The 17,580-nt window shown below is 41.5% G+C and overlaps 1 protein-coding gene across 4 annotated transcripts in view; it reads right to left on the bottom strand.

The window, feature by feature from the left end:
* The window catches only part of CEP131 (centrosomal protein 131), a 448,463-nt gene that overhangs the window by 261,905 nt on the left and 168,978 nt on the right, over positions 1-17,580 (bottom strand). For 3 of the 4 annotated variants that reach the window (XM_086931022.1, XM_086931025.1, XM_086931024.1), the window contains 2 exons: positions 10,478-10,615; positions 6,310-6,435 (listed from right to left, as the gene is read on the bottom strand). In XM_086931022.1, the coding sequence (XP_086787148.1) occupies positions 6,310-6,435; positions 10,478-10,615 (264 nt within the window). The remainder of the gene's footprint in view (positions 1-6,309; positions 6,436-10,477; positions 10,616-17,580) is intronic. The other variant, XM_086931023.1, reaches the window with a different exon arrangement.

Below are 17,580 nucleotides of genomic sequence, written 5' to 3'. Positions count from 1 at the left end.
TCAGTATCTCTGTTGAGGCTGAAACATGTCGACCATTCTATGGGGATAATGAAGACTATCTTTATCTTCACAATATCCCCTTTCTGCTTTTAACTGTGCTACAGGACCTCAGGAAGAAAGTAGCGATTGAGGATCCTAGAGGTACTTTTAAACTGCACTAAAATCACCCATTTCACAAACAAAAACAAAAAGCCCGCTCTGCTGTAACTCAGACGTCGTAGTACAGCTGGGTTGCATACAGCAGCCCGGCTGGGAACCCAATGATGAAGCATGCCACCAACTAGGTTGGTGGGTGAGGGTTCTTCTTCACAACCTACTGCTTTTCTTCTCCTTTCCTGTGCATGGTATTGAGTCACCCTTGTATCTGGATTCCTATATCGGGTCCATCCTCTTTGTTGTTGATCTAATTAATTAAGGACGTAACCCCTGCTTTACTTGTTCTCTCTCTGTTCTTTTACTTGCTATTCAAGGCACAACATGCCAATCTACAACAGACATATGTTAAAAAAAATAAAAAGTTACTTTTCTCTAGCACCAGTTTGGGAGCTTGACATTTGTTGCGGATTCACAAAAATCTCACCCATCTTCTACTGCAAGATGGAAATGTGTGTGTGCATACAATAAGTTGCTTGGCCTTAATTCTTTAGCTTGACATGATATTAAAAACGGAATTTAATGAAAGAGGATCCCAAGGTTCTTGTCAGGGTTTTCCGGGTTTGTTAACAAACACTCCCAGGTAGTTAATCCTCGATGAAACCAGTAAAAACATGTGTCTATAACAGACAACAGCATGAAAAACTACTATTTCAAGGAAGTATTTTTGCTGTTGGTTGTAGCACCCCAAGTCAGGAAAAACAGATTCGATCACATAGAAAGAATAAAAAGGTCCTGCGTAAATCTGTCACTCTACGAGCTCTATTGGCCTGAGGGATACACATGCTAAAATGTCAAACTTTAAAGTCTTGACAAAAGCTCCATCTTTCCAAATTCTTACCGAATTAAGTTGTCATGATTCATGATTTTTATTTTAAACCCTTAATTTGCTATCTTTAGAAAACAGCTGATGTGTTTTTGCTGAACAAACTGCAAACTTGACTTTCAAAGATTAACTCAGTGCTCCATCATTACATAAATTAATGCAGACAAAGGGCAATTGATACGTGCTTTCAGGGATTCCAATATGTGGAACAGATTTCTTCTTAGAAGCAACTAAATGATTTGACCAGCTTATTCTGTAATGTGGTAAAGACTAGTTTAGACAGTGAAACTGCCTCAAATCCACTGCTATGCCAACCCAACAGATTTGGAATATTTCTAAGTTACTGCACAAATGTTCTAGAGTCGAGTGCCCATCACTCAATTCGTTCTACTTCAATAGGACGTGGACAACCTTTGATAGGGCCAAGGATTGAACCCCTCCCTGTTTTTTTAAATATAGAACATTGTAGTGGTATTGTCTGTTTGTTCTTACCAACAGCTCTTCCTGAAAGGTTTTTAAGGCTAGGGACACTGTCTTTAGTTTCTAGACGTTGATATGCTGGACTGCCTCTAATTCCTTCCAAGCCCCTCGGACCTTGAGCGAGCCAATGTGAGCTCCGCAGCCCATATGTGAGACACCTGTTATGGTTACTGTTGGAGTTGGTTGTGCAAATTTCCTTTCTTCTGTTATATGTAATCATTCCACCAAGCCCTTTGCTCCAGTAGTTTCTGCGTGACAACCACTAGATCTTCCCAACTTTCTGCCACTTGTGACCATTGATTCTAAAACCATTCCTGAATTGTTCTTGTATATAATCTGGCATACGGAATCAAAGGGATGCATGAGGCCATCATCCTCAACATGTTCCCTACAGTCCTCACTGTCAGAAATTGCCCCTTCTGGTAAAGGTAAGTTTTTTGAAGTAGTGACACTTTTCTCTTTTCACTGGGATATACTTTCCCTAGTATAGAATTGATTCTTGCTCCTAGTAACAGTTTTTCTTGTTCTGGATTTGGTGATGATTTTTCTATATTTGGTGATGGTTTTTCTATATTTATCGAAAATTCCTGCATGAAGAGAGTTCTCATCACCTTTTGTGTATGTGTATTGCATTTGGTGAGGGAGTTTGCTCTTACTAACCAATCGTCCAGATAGGGATAAACATGTATCCCATATTGTCAAGTGTGCTGCTACTGCTACTAGACACTTTGTAAACATTCTTGAAGCTAATTTTATCCCGAAGGCCAGCACCTTGAACTGATAGTGAGTCTCACAAGAATTACTTGTGTCTTTGATTCATTTGGATGTGTAAGTAACCATCTTTTAGATCTATAGTTGCATGTAATCCCTATTTTGCAACTGCGGTATGACCTCCTGTAACAGTTGTCATATTGAATCTTTGTGTCTTCATAAACTTGTTTATGAATCTAAGGTGTAAAAAGGGTGTAGAGATCCATTTACCTTTGGTATTAGAAAATAAGTTGAGTAATTTCCTTTCTTGATCTCTTCTCTGGGCACATTCTCTATTGCCTTTTTTTCCTGCAATTCCTCTACTTGACTGAGAAGACATGTTTCCTTGTATGAATAAACTTTTCCTTTGGCCCCTTTGCTGGTGGTATGATGGCCAGTTCTATTCAATATCCAAACTTTACGTATCCAATTGTCTGACGTTTTCTTCCTCCACTCCTAAAGGAAGTCTTATATTCTGCCTCCCACTGGTGCTGTGTGTGAGAGGTTGTCTCGCCTGGCCAAGCCACTTGTTTGAAGGGGTTGTACCTCCGCTGTGAAGCTGTACCCTCCCATGTGATCCTTACCAAAAGGACAGTCTCCCTTGGTGCTGATAATGCCATTGTTGTTGGGTGCTGTTGATTGGTTGTTACTTTGAAAGCCCTGATGAGTTGTGCGGCTTGGAAAACGGCTTCTTCCTGTAGGTTTGCATGATGACAAAGAACCTCCCGTCATGTTTTCTCTACATTGCAACGATCCCAAGCATTTAATTGTTTCATTATCTTGCTTGAGCTGTTGCAGTGTTTCGTCCACTGTTCCCTCAAACAGCTGTTCACCACAGAAGGGTGTATTTATAATGTTTTCCTGCACCTCGGTTTTAAAAACTGAGATTCGTAGCCAAGAGTGGCACCTTAATGTTCTCACAATCATTTGGCAACTTGTGGTGTCTGCTGCATCTATCGCTGATGAGGCATGTGTTCACAATATTCATTCCTTCTTCAGCTAGGGTTGCTGCCTTTTTCTTATATCGATCTGGTAGATGCCTCATGAGCTCTGCTATCTCCTCCCAGTTTTGGTAGGCATACTTGTCTAAAAGGGCATTGGAGATTGCTATACGCCATTGATTGGCTGCTTTCCTCTCAACTGATATGCCCATCAGATTCATCTTCTTACTCTTCTTGTCTGGGGTGGCCCAGGAGTTAATGGAATATTGGCTCTCTTCCTTGCCATGGAAGTAATGATCAAGTCTGCCAGCACAGTTCCCTTTATGTATGGAGGGTCTTTTGATGATTGCATATACTTCTTCTCAGCCCTCGGTGTCACAGCTCTGCACGTAGCAGGCTTCTTTAAAGTCTCTCCCCTGATCCATAACATTTGGTAGCACTGAGAGAAATTGGTTCCTTTTCTGTTTCGAAATTAAAAAGTCTCTTGGAGGAAACAAGATTGTGTCTTCTACTCTTCAGGCTGAAACCCATACATTGACAACAGCCTTTTTGTTGATTTGGCTGCACATCCCAGTATCACTTAATCCCTTCTTCAGGAAAATCTGTTTTGAGCATATTCAGTCCTCTGACCCCTGAAAAGCTCCCAAGCCTTCTTGCTCTTCACCCTCATAGAGGGATTCCTCCTCCTCTTCCGAAGCTCTGGTGTCATGAGAGGGTCCATTTCCTCAACCTCCTTTTCACCATGTTCTTTTGCCGCCGAAGCTCCTTGGAGAATTGAAATTCCTTAAGGGAACCATCGAAATCTTCCTTTTTCTGGATTAAAGCTGCCATCTCCGCCTCAAGACGCAACTTTTTAATCTCGATTTCCACAAAGTGTTCCGCAGGGTCGAGCGTCCCATTGATTTTCTTTTCGACAATGAAGATTGTCTCGAGGATGTGTCAGATATTGAGCTTTTCGGCTCCTCCCAAAATCTCTTTTTTGATATCAAAATGCCTCGACTTCTAACGTCTTTTGACAAAGGGTTGCCTCATGCAGTGTCCCCGTCGAGGGATCTGAGGGGTTCTTTGTCTGTAGGTTTGCCTTTGCCCTGCAAGTTTTTTGACATCAAGACTCCCATTTGTGTCCGGATTTCAAGACAAACATTTTTATGTGTTACCTGTGGTCTCTTGTCTTTGGTCTTGAGGGGTTCCCTTTCGACCTAAGTGAGTCACAGGTCGGTGTCTGAAGCTTCTAACTCAGCCCCTTCTGCAATGTTTTGGTCGTCATTGCTCAACAGACCCAGGTCTCTTAAGGCGGGTGTAAGCCTTTGTACCTGCATGGCATAGTGCGCCTGTCTCTGCTTCTCTCTTGCTTTCAATGTCTTCTACTCGAACCCCATACATGCTTCACAGTCATCGCTTTGATGGTCGAGTGGAAAAAAGAGGTTATACACCTGATGTTGGTCTTTCTGCACAAATTTATGTTGGTTTTTCAGGCAGAATTGAAAAGGAGTCTTCTCCATCGCGCAGAAACAGGGAGCCCATGTACAAGCAATCTCTAAACAACGCCGAAAAATTACTTCAACAATAGGAACCTTACCCAATACCTCTATTCAATAATCTTCCAAATTTCCTTGACAAACCTCTTTCAAACTTCCCTTTTTTCATGATTTGTTGAGCCCTCAGCAAAGCATCCAGACCCAATGGCAGAAAAAAAGAACCTGAAAAGGGCGACTACAGGGGGGGAGCTTCCGGGGAGGGCGTACGATGTCAGAGGCAGGGTCGGACATCAAATGGTGAATCGGTCGACGCCAAACAACAAAAACAAAAATAGGAAACGGATATATTGGAGAAATCCAGACCCAACCACTAGAATGTACGGCAGGTGAATCCAGAATAGATTCATGCTGCAAGGTTTGAATGTTATTCTCTTAAGAACCAGAAGATCATGGAGGCTTTTCAAGGCTGCCACAATATGAAAATACATTTTATTTACCTAGAAAAAGTCTGGCTGCTTGATTCCGCAGCCTGTGAACCTTCTTTCTTTGAGGTTTTGGCATAAACAATGTTACAGTAGTTAAATTTATCAGTACCTTGGTGCTGTCAAGATTCAATACTGTGAGGGTATTGAAGTAGCAGAAGAAAAATACAAATCAACATGAGCTAAAACTTGGTATTTTTCCTATAAGTTAGTTGTTCATCCAAGCATACTCCAAGATTCCTTAATGCACTTGTAGATATTGGAATAGTTTTTAGTCCATTTGCCACATGAACAGTAAGTTAACATCCGAGGGTCATGGTCTTCATGTCCATTTGCCACACGAACAGTAGGTTAACATCGAAGGTTCATGATCTTCATGCCATTAAGGAACAGGTAATTCTCATTCATCCAGAAATACACATTTCAGACAAGCATAGATATCTTAATCTGGTCCTTAGAAGTGGGACATTTTTCTCCATATAAAAAGGAGATAATGGAATTCAATAGTGAAGAGATCAGGGACAAATCTCATGTGTAGACAACACTGGTGTAATTACTGAACAGTGGTTCATCTCCACCAGTAGAAAATTGCCTAAACGTCCTAGAGGAAAGGTGAGCCCCAAATAATCTGTACTGTGGAAAGATTCAAGGACGTATACAATCCTAAAGAAGGTAACCCTAATCATCTCAAACCCAAAGGAACAATCATGCCATCACAGGAGGTGCACATTGTCACTTTACTCGCATAACACTATTCTGACACAAATATGACAAACTACAGACCTTCCACAGTTTCTAAATAAATGAAAACCTTCCTATTTTAAAACAACTTGGTGTTTCTGGACTTTACTCTCAAGTGTTGATTTTATGGAGTCATTCAAGGTTACATTTTGGTTAGAACACAAACTACTGGTGCTCAAAGAAGGGCACGTTCAGTAAATTGTCTCCTAGTATGGCTACAGTTTACCAGGTCTCTAAGGGTCAAATGTTACTGGAATGAACCTCACCTGGCCAGTGAAAGAGTAATGGCATCCCTAAGTAATACCCTTGTATGGTTGAACTTTTATTTATCAGATGTCGGCTGAGGAGACGTCATATGCTGGCGCTGTATCCAGCCAATAAATTCTACATGCCAATGGAAAAGTGGTTTCACACTGAACAGTTGTTAGATTTTGTGGTCATGCTATTGGGTGTCTTACCTGGTCAATAAAGGACAGGTGTCGCTGAATGGTTGCCTCATATTGCTCCTTTTGCAGCTTTAGCTGGTGGTTGAGCTCCTTCTCGGCCTCTTTGACATGACGAACTGTCAGTTCCCGCTGTTGTGCCTGTTGAAGAAAATAGTACACCAGCTCAGGATGAGATCAGTTATATGGCCCTGACCAATTTGTTGGAGGTCATGAACATAATTGGTTGTCCCGTCCTACTGGATCTTGGTAGAAAATGAGAACCTCAATTGACTCAGATGAACTTAATTCAGTTTATTTACTTATTATACTGTGCAGTAGTCTACACGCATACTTTAGCCCTTAAAAGAAGAAAAAACTCTCAGATAGTCCCAGTGCGCAGAATTCTTTCATCTTTGTAACTAAAACAATCAGTGAAATAAAAAAGTACTCAAAATCAACACATTCAGTTAATGTTCAACAGAAAAGGTCTGCAAACCCATCAACACTCCAAGCAGAAATAAAAGTCAAATATAAACTCCTTCTAACATTAGAATCTGGAAGTACATAGACATGTGTGAACTTCCATGCTCCATATTACTCCAATCCAGTCTACATTTATTTTTAAATTGTTTTTACTGAAAGTTTTACAGATATTACTGCTTAAAAAACACGAACATTTACAATATACATATAGTTTTTCCCTAGCATATGACTGAGTTGCTCCAGCCCTGCCAGGCTTTTAAAAGAACAGGACTGTCCAGGAAATATTCTAATGTCCCTTTAACTTAATTTTAAATTAAATCCGTTCTAAAATATACTAAATTAAAGAAAAATTATTTTTCTGAAGTTTTAAATAAAAAGTAAAACCTAGAGAAAAAAAAAATTTGTCATGCATTAATTATTAAACAAGATGTATAGAATTAAAAGTAATTTAATTATTATTAACGAATGATCAATTTTTAAATTAAAAAAAGGTTGTTTAAATACCTTATACTTAAATAATAAGTAGTCCAGTGCAGCCATGAGAAATCTTTGTACTGACCTATCCCTTAGCTATGCAGTGCCAATGGCAAGGTTTTTAAGATGGATGTGGTCGATAAGATCTAAATTATTGCCTGCAAATAACCGAAATAACAGAATGTAGAAATCTGTCATCTGTGGAAATGAAATATGCTCTTATTATCATGTTGGGATCTTTTTAAGGTATTTTAAGTTTTCGTTATTAACTGATACCATTTTATGTATGTTCTTATTAACAAGTCTTTGTTGCATTATAATACATCTTTATGCAGTCATTGTATCCATCTATCTAATTGTAACACAATGTTTTTATTGTGATACTATTGTTTCATGTATATAGCTTTTATGACACGTACTGTTGAATAAAGCTTATGTTGATGATGGTTTTACTTTTAGCTATTTTTTAAAACATTACATTACTTTAGTATTTATTTTTAAATGTTAAATAATTACATTTAATTTAACATTATGTCCCATGGACCCGGCGGCGCGGGTAGGTCGAGAGGTCTGTCACACGGCATCTCAACTCCATACTCAATGGAAGTTTGAACCCGTTGTGCAGCCTGCCGGGTACTGATGATGCCTGGACACTTTACACAATAGGTAGCTCCAGCATTACACAGGTTCACTCACTCATGAAGCACGTTCTCTTTTTGTGAGTTTTTAAAGTAATACATTGAATACTCATTGAGATCCTTTTCACGTAGACAGTTACTCATGACTTATGACTTTCTCCCAAGGTCCTGAAGAATCGCGAGTCACTGTACACCAACGTGAGAAACATGTCGACCACTACGGACACATACTAACTGAGACTCATACAGGATACATTGCATTCCATCGAGTACCGCTTAGGTTTCACATTTTAAATAGAGCAGGAGACCCCCAGAATAAACTTTACACTGGTACTCCCAGCTTTATTTGAACTCACTGATAGGTCTACGCATTTCTGCCCCCACACCCACACTTCACCGAACGGCGGTTGGATAAAAGATCTCCGCCAAAGTGCCCCTCTTTGAGTTGTCGCCCGTTGGGTATTGCACCGCCGACCCAATGAGGAGCAGCCTAGATGATGAAGCATGACACCTGAAAGGGTGTGTGAGGGCATTACATCGAACAAAATGGATGCCCAACAGTAGGACTCACCGAGACCTGCAACATCCAGACAGTTTTGTGACAGGTACATTCCCCTATTTGAGGAACAGCGCAGCTTCTTTTGTTGAACGTACTTATATTTTAGGTCCCTGCCTCCATTATTTATTTTCTATGAACAAGTGTTGCAATGCTGCAGTACCAGTGGTTGGCCATGTGTGGTGCAAAACTTCAGCTCTGAACTGGAGTTATTTACTACATTTTTGGGTCCATGCAGGGACTTTAGAAGCCCACTTTGTAAATAAGAATGAGCTTACTCTTTTGTGGGTGGGTGCGCGTCCCTCCCTAATCCTCTCAAACTCCTCCCATTTAGTAGGAAGTATGCCCCTTATTCAGCCACTCACCGGTTCCACATTTACTACTTGGGGCCTGATTCCGATCTTGCTGGGAAAGCTTTCCGACCGACTCGAGCCAGTAGAGCTTTACGACAAACTCGTGCTCCTGGGCTCCGAGCAACAGAGTACGATGCGCTGCAAAGCTGACAGACTTCGGTCACTTGGAGCCCCATTGATGTCTATGTGAGCCTGGTGTATGTTGCGTACAAAGGCTCCAATAGACAAAAAAACTCACGTCTCGGACAAGGGTGCTGTCTGTCGCGGGGATGCCTCGGTCCCACCCGCACCATGCATGCATTCCCGGAGCTTTTTTGAATCGGATGGTCCGAGTCTATCATGCTGCTCGACGCGCGCATCGTACTTGGTCGCTTGGGAATCGGACCCATTCCACGATGCACGTCCATGAAGTTGGAGTTGTCGGGAAGGCGTCGCCAACGGGTACGAGTCGGTCGAAGCACGAGGCGATCCTCACATCGTAAAGCGCTAGGAGTCGTCCGGAAATCACGCGCACGAGACAGTCCTTCCAAGCGAGATTTACACACGTGGGTTTAAGAATAGCATTTTGAAGTTCTTCATAAGTAGCATTGTATTAGCATTTTAATACTACTTAAGTACTACAAAATGCGGTTTATGAATAGGTTCCTCAATTTTTAGGTCCAATAAGTAAAATAAAAATGCAGGTATATTTGTACATTTTTCCTTACGAAACACAGGGGGTCTAACAGCCAAATTGAGAGGCTACACTGTCGATACTGAGTCAACAAGATCTCAAAATATCTTTATCGCACACACATAGCGTATTAATAAGGATAGAGAAGGAAAAAATGCTATGTGTGTGCGATAAAGATGTTTTGAGATCTTGTTGACTCAGTATCGACAGTGTAGCCTCTCAATTTGGCTGTTAGACCCCCTGTGTTTCGTGTGTTATACATTCAGTTGGTGCTGGGGATAAAATCAGGTGTGGGTCTTTAAAATATATATCCCTTGGACCCTATTTTAAATGGTTTTGTTTAATCTCTCTCTACATTTTTCCTTAGACATTATTTTTACTCTTCTGAGTGATTTTTAAGAAATTACCTGGGGGAAAAAAAATCTGAGGAAATCAGTTGTCAAAAATTAGTACTTTAAAGTGGCCCCTTTTTCAAAAGATATTGAAATCTGAATTGATGTTATGTTTTATAAAACTTATCAATGAGGAGACATTTACAAATACAAAGTAGCATCACCCTAACTTATGCAATAAATGTAAAGTGCTTTTGGTTGAGAGATAATCCTTGGATAGGGAAGTGGTCTGAAGATTTTGAAACTGGCTTACGCAACGTGATCAATGTGTTTTCCTAGGCATACCCCCATTTTCCTGTTCCTCACTTTCCTAATCCACTCAAATTGAAGAGCACCTTGAAGTAATGCAGTTTACAGTGTGGACTAGGCAGGTCTTGGGCTCTCATTTAACAAATAGGCACATTTGGCGCAGTATAATCTTGGTTTCATTCAAATGAAACAAATGAACTGAAAATAAGGATTTTACGAAGGGAAATCCGAAGCCTGGTACACTTGTGTCTTAGTGACATTGAGCCATTTTGAAAACCTAGTCACACTTTTTAGTTCACGGCAAAAAAATAACATTACTGTGTGTTAATTTGGGCAACTCTTCTTTTCTTATCCCACTTAAAGCACTGGATGAAGCAATGTACCAGAGCAGTCTGAAGAAGGTTTGTCACGCGCTTCTTCTCCTCCACCTCCAGTCTAAGCTTTATCATGGAGCTGGTGACCTCTGTGGCCACAGCAGATGCCTGCTCCAAATGAGCCACTTCCTCTTCGGATAGGAGCCCCTGGAGAAAAAAACATGCTGGGTAAACAAACGTAGCCTTTTACTGTTTCCTTGACAACATTTAAACTGCATCCAGCATTGGAAAAGTCAACAAGTCTACTCTTAGCAAGTTATAATTTTTCCAACCACATGCAGCATAAACTACACGAATAAAAGTGGTGGGCACATACTTGTAATCAAAAATAGGTAAGAAAGAAATTGCAGAAGGGAGCTGGTAACAGCATTCGGTGTTGTGAATAGAGAATAGTATATGGTTATTGAATTTTTGCAAGAAGTCAGACATTGCTTCTGAACATGGTGGCCATTATGGAACAGTAAAACAATGATAAAACATACACAAAAGCATTTATAGATGGCTACACTGTTTGAAGCAGTGGCCACACCTCATGTGGCGCACTGCATATAAAATGAGTGGCATTGGCCCAGTAGGACTGTCAGTGGAGCTGCCAGAAAATGTAAGAAGGAAAGAAAGGAAATATTAAGGAATAGAAGATAACCTGGCAAATAGGAAAATGGAAAAGTAAAACACTGGTCCACCAGCCCTGGCATTAAAGCACAATGACTTATAGAAAATGTACACCTGTATCAGGCAAGATACCTTCACTCAAACTGGAATAAAGCCAAAAGCGTAGATTATCTGACTCGCTGGCATGATTCTCTTTCATGTTGTGGGTGGAAGCACATTGTTAATGACATACAAAGAGACCAATGGATGAGGAGGATGAACCGCAACCCCTTTATTCTTATATATGCGTCTATTATGTTGATATGGGGATTTTTTAATTACATGAGGTTGACAAGATACCTAAAGGTTTCTCCAGCCTACACCTAAAAATGAATCTAATAAAATAAGACAGTTTCCTTATGTGAAAATTAAACAAAAGAAGATAAATCAAAGTGGGGGATAGTTTCGTTGGTTAATTCATCTGCTATAAATATGACTAACACAGAGGTCAAAGGACTAAGTACTAACTGGGCTAACTCTGCTGTTGATCGTACTGAGGTTATTAAAAGCAATACTGTTGAGATGGGTGATAGAAACACATCACTTGTCTATCAGAAAAGTTAGACGCTATGTTACTATAAGAATACTTAATTAAGCAATGTCTTGCATGCCGCACACAGTAGAGCCAGCACATTTCATTTTAAAAATGCACCTGTGTCCAACAATTTTGCAACATGTAAAACTGGCCACTCCGTACATTAATCAGACAGCTTGCTCATCCTTTTCTGTGAAACGTCCCTGAGGAGTGGAGAATCAACCAGAAATCCTGCTGTCTTTTGAAGCACAAGCAACAACACCATCAGGGTGCCCGTTAGTGGGGTTCACTGCTGCTCCTACCTAAAGTAAAGCAAAATGTCAAACAACATACCTTTGGAAGCGTATTCACATCCGCCCTGTATATTTTGGTAATAGAGGACTTGAACAAGATCCAAAAGGTGCTTCTGTTGTTTAAATGGTTTAAAAAAGCAAGTGTATCCTTTCGAAGTCATGTTTTAAACACATTTAAATCTATGGTCTAGCTAGCACTATATAAAACTTATAAATACATATATGGAAGTAATGGACTTATTGGCTCCTATTTTTAGTATGTGTTGTTTTATCTGCCTGTAATAAAAAAAACTACCCAAAATAGCCTTAATTGAAGCATTGCTCCAACATATTTTGTTTAGTCATGCTTATAATGTCCTCTTGATGTTATAACTGTTATTAGTTTTATTTCCTTTGTCAAACAGCAAAATGCTGATCTGCATTAACCATTTGTATTGAGATATTTTTAAGAACAATACTATGGGCCTGATTACGATGTCGGTCAGAAACTAAACCTCCAAATTCCTTGTCGGATTCGGTTCCGACCGACCGATTATGATGCTTCCGAACAGCATTCGGAAAGTCTCCCATTGACTTCAATGGGAGGCTGTGTTCCGACCGACAACACAGGTTTGCATTGAAAAAAGGGCTGGTTTCGGAAAACCTTTCACCCTGTGACGGGCACCCTATGGTGCATGTCACACTGTGCATGGTTCTACAGGGGGGTCCCTTGGGTACCCCCATGGCCCCCAAATTAAGGCCTCAGGATGAAGGGAGGCCTACTAGATGTCCTCAAAGTCAGTTTCTGACAGCCGTTTTGTGTTGGATGGTTCGAGTCGGAAGGCTGTCTGAATCCAACATCGTAATGCGTTGGTCAGAAACGCGGTCTGTAGAGCTGTACGATTCGGATTCGACTGACTCAGTTTCCAAATGCCGGTCTGACCCAATTCAGAATGACCGACTGTTACCTTTCCACTTTTTCTGTCCTTCACCCAGTCATGTCAAGATTTCAGCGAAATCTTGACATGACTGGGTGAAGGACAGAAAAAGTGTTACGGAGAGATTAGACTTATCAAGGTTCCCAGAGGATTTGCACTAAGAAGGATCAGTATATAGCAGAGTCCTTCAATCTGTGGGGCGCGCCCCCCTGGGGGGGGCGCGCCACCATCTCAGGGGGGGCGCGAAGTGCCCATGCTTTTGTCTTGCTAACTCTCCCAGGAGGGGGTTAATTGATAGCGATGAAAAGCTTCAGCTGCAGTGGCAGGCAGGATGTCTCTGTTAAAACCGAAACTGTTCCTTCAGTCTTTCGATATCATAGCAGACCACTGCAGCTGAAGTAATTCAGCTCTATGAATTAACCCCCTCCTGGGAGAGTTAGCTGTTCACAGAGAGGAGACAAAGTTTCCAGCAATGTTTTAAAGCATGGGCAAGGTGGGCTCCGCCCAGGGCACCAGCCTTTCAAAAGAGGTGGGGGGGGGGGAAGGGGGGGGGGGGGGGGATTGAAAGAGCCAGCTCAGAGTCTTGCCCTCATGACCTTGATATTTTTTTAAACACGTTGTAAATAGCGTTTTAACATCATTCATTTTTATTGTGTAAGAGTATATCACAGACATTTTGCCGACAAAATGTGTTTATGCGTCATGCAACATCCATATGAAAAGTTAATTTTAGATCAATACAGGACCTCACATATGAGAAATGGGAGGGTGTGAGAGATTATTTGCAGTAATGTTAGTGAACTGCTGTTGTGTTACATTCTGAAAACACATCACTATCCCTGAATATCAGATGTACACACATTTACTATTTGACCAAAGAAGGCATGAAAGAGCTGAGACTGAATCATAAAATCAAAGCTGGTCAGAACTGGGGCCCCCCAAAATACATTTGGCCCAGGGCCCCCCAAAATCCTTAAAACGTCCCTGAAAGTTTCTCTTAAAATTACAAAGGCAGGCGCTCAAAATGCCAACCAGCCATGTGCTGTTTAAACAGCCTGCGAATTGCTTGTCTTGATACTAAATAGTATGTATTCATGCACTACTATGTATTCAGGGCCGGCTTTAGCGCTAGTGGCGCCTGGTGCAAGAATCATTTTTGGTGCCCCCACACCCCAGGACTGCCTCCTCGAATTCTCTCACTACCACCAGGCATATGTGCTATTCATAAGTTAATTAATAAGTTATTGCTAAACACAGCGCCTCCCCATGAGGTCGGCGCCGCATCCATAGGTCAAGCATTCTAGTAAAAACCATTTGCGCACATTTTATCTTGGAAAGTGGTGTTTTGGGCTGTGTAAAAAGCCTCTGTAATTTCACCACACCCACTCACAAACCTGCAGTTTACTAAACACTCTTATTGTATTGAACATTATTTTCTGGATATACCCGGAATATGCGCGTGGCGGGTCGCTTTCAGAAATTTCCGTCAGGTGGTGGGGGGCCCAACATCTAAAAAAATTCAGCTGGGGGGGCTCAGCCTACAAAAGTTTGAAGACCTCTGGTATATAGACTTGTTATTTATATGAACAGCGAAAGTTACTTAGCATCAGAATCTTGTATTAAGAAAAGATTGATTGTATCAAAGCGGCGCCAATAAAGGAGTATTATATATCATATCAGTAGAATGGCCTTGAGGAAGCCCGAATAGGGCGAAACGCACGTCGGCCGTGGATCATTGGTTTTTAAGAAATAAAATTTGAACTATCAACTCAACATGGCTATTGGAAATGACAAAGTTGATTCTCGATAAAGAAGATTGGTGGATACGAAGTGCTGAATTGCACAAAGGATAAAAGGGACTAAATAAGAGGTGCACTGGTGTATAATTTGTGGTATTGTGACGTACTGCAACCGTTTCTGTGGGCAGGAGGTCTTTGTAGATGCTCTAGGTGGATGCGCATCAAAACACCATTGTTGCACTCAGTATTAAATTGTGGAGCTTGATTCATGGACAAAGGTGACTTGATAAGAGAACGGAAATTGATGTGCAGATCATTGTACAGCAAATCCATCCTTCTTTGTATTTTTGTATCAACATTATTATGTCAATCAAGCATTTTAAAATTAACAAAACAGGTGGCTCTGTGCTTTTTATATACTTCAGCTGCGGTTTGTGGTCAAGGGCATTGGCGCTCCACTCCCTTTACTTTCACTCCCATGGAATTCCATTGCCAAAAAGAAAGCAAATTGTTTAAATCTGCTTCTTTTTAATAATAAAAAAAACACGTACACACACATCTCTTGCTTGGAGCTGGGACTGCTTCACACCATTCTTGTTTGTTTGTTGTGGTGATGTGTCATGTGTGACACTGCCAGTGACGCCGATAGCCTACAGCATTTACAGGCTGACGATCTCACAGTCCTGAGGCTGTGTAGTCATCTGCTCGGCAAAAACAGCCTCGAGGACCAGTGTCCACCCCCTGATGGCATGGGGGTGAAGTTAGCACCGGGCACTTCAGGCTGAAGCCCTATAGTGCCCGGAGCTTCACGTCAATCAGTGGAGTGGAGAGCATGGCCTCCCTACCAGTTCTTAACTCATCACAGGGTGGGGTGTGTCTCACCCCGTGGCGAGTGGAGAAAGGGTGGGGTAGAGGCTGGTGATGGGAAGCTGAGAAATCAATTCTGCGCAGTTTGTCATCTGTACTTTTGAAGACACACTGCACAGACTCAAGGTGTCTGCGTCCAGCGCTACAGGACTGTGGAAGCCATTTGAGCTCCAGTGTGTGCAGTTTAATTGGCAGTTGGGAGCAGACCATTTTCCAGCAGATCCCTATCACTCCCTAAACACGAATGAGTGCATGCACATGTGTCCTGTGCAAAGCAGAGTGTATTCTTTTTCAAGATTTTGGCAGGGCTCACTGGAACGTTACTCTCAGGTTCCCCTGTTCCTTTAACTTTTGCGCCTCTGTTTTTTGGGCCTTGCTGTCCCTGAATCACTTTAAGTTGGGCCGGATGGGCAGGAGCTTCGGGAGAATTCGAATTCCTGCATCGCGTATGAACAAAGACTGTCCAGCTAAGGGATGTAAGCCCTCCCTAGACAGACGCACTAAGCCAGGGGTCATGTCTGTTTTGGTGAACTTGAAGGCATGGCTGAACTGTTGGAAGAAGTTTTGGGGGCAGCTGTGTTTCATCCTTAACGTAGTGTTGCAAGGATTCTGCTCCTACACAGAACTGTGCATAGAGACTTGGAACCTCAGTGAATTAGGGTGTGCCAAAACTCACCTTCGTAGCCAAAATTCCCTACCAGACTAGCAATCAGTGTCTCATTGGTTCTTACACACCCCCAATGATTAGACAACCTAGAACAGGAATTTAGAACACCTCAGGTCACTTGGAACACATGAACACGCTTTCGTTATACTAACATACCAGTCCAGAACGAGGAGTAAATGAGGATATGTGCAAGTTTGAAATATTTATTTCTAATGCCGTATTCTCAGGCGCAGTATCTTAGCTAATACAAACAAACATATTATAAGCAACAAGGTTATCAGCATAGTTACTTTTCCATCAAATAAAAAAGGGAGAAAGCATGTTAAAATGCTAAAGGGAAGAAGACTAAATTACACCTAATTCTTACCCTCCCTTGCTAGTATATTATATCTAAAGAAGCTCTCGTTGGGTTTTAGAAGGGCTGCCCCATACCTCTGGTCTTAGTAGAAAAGGGATCACATCATCTTCTACACCAGCTCTCTGCATGCGAATATTCATCAAGTGTGGTTGCATGCTCTGCGCAGTGCATTATTAAACGCGCCAAAAGCCAAAGTTGGCCACAGATGCATATATGTTATGTCTAGGACGTGCGCTGATCAGACCGAACAACAACCACTGTGTTGAAATAACCTTGAAGGCCTATGCACTCACTGTTCAGACATAGCTTACCAAGCAAAGTTGATACTATAGGAAAACATATTATTCTCGTGTGAAGCAAAATATTCTACTGGTCTCAAATAATTAATAACAATATCTGCTGTGTGCAGAAGCAGCAAAAAGGAAAAATGGGGTTTAAACTTCTAATAAGCTCATGCTAACTTAACACAGTGTGAAGGCAAAGCCTATCTCCATGACAGTAGGTACAATAATATATTAAAGATAGTGAGCGGCGTTCTTATTAGGGACCCACAAACTGCTAATTAGGTATTCACAATATCTCTGCAATATTTGTCCTGGATCAGGGGTGTCAAATGGAGGGTCTTACATTTGCCAGATTTCCAGGATATACACATGAAATACATGTATGTGCAATTAATCTTAAAGTAACTTGGCCATATTGCCAGTGATTATCCTAAAAATCGAACATATATTTTATTTAGCCCTCTTGCATATACGTGGAACATCACTGTCCTGGAGCAGCTACAAAAAGACAATAATAAGGTGCAAAAGGGACTATTTACATGAAATTATAAATGATTGTTATGTTTGGAATGCTGGAGTACTCCAGCCTATCTCAGCCTGTCTCCAACCTGGATGGGTTGGCATGCGGTGGGGGTTGGCAGAGTAACATACATGTGGGGACGCTACTTGTGACTTTGCTGCTCCACTGGTGGATTACTTCGAACACTCCATACCTCGCGGAACCCACTTTGCGGGTCCCGCATCGCCGGTGTATTCAATCCGGACCTCTGGAAGCTACTGTGGGTGAGTGTCTGGGCTGCA

Source organism: Lissotriton vulgaris, chromosome 7 (assembly GCF_964263255.1).
Source record: "Lissotriton vulgaris chromosome 7, aLisVul1.2, whole genome shotgun sequence".
Lineage (NCBI taxonomy): Eukaryota > Metazoa > Chordata > Amphibia > Caudata > Salamandridae > Lissotriton > Lissotriton vulgaris.
The sequence above is the reverse complement of the archived record's forward strand: the minus strand, read 5'-3'. Positions and strand labels throughout refer to the sequence as shown.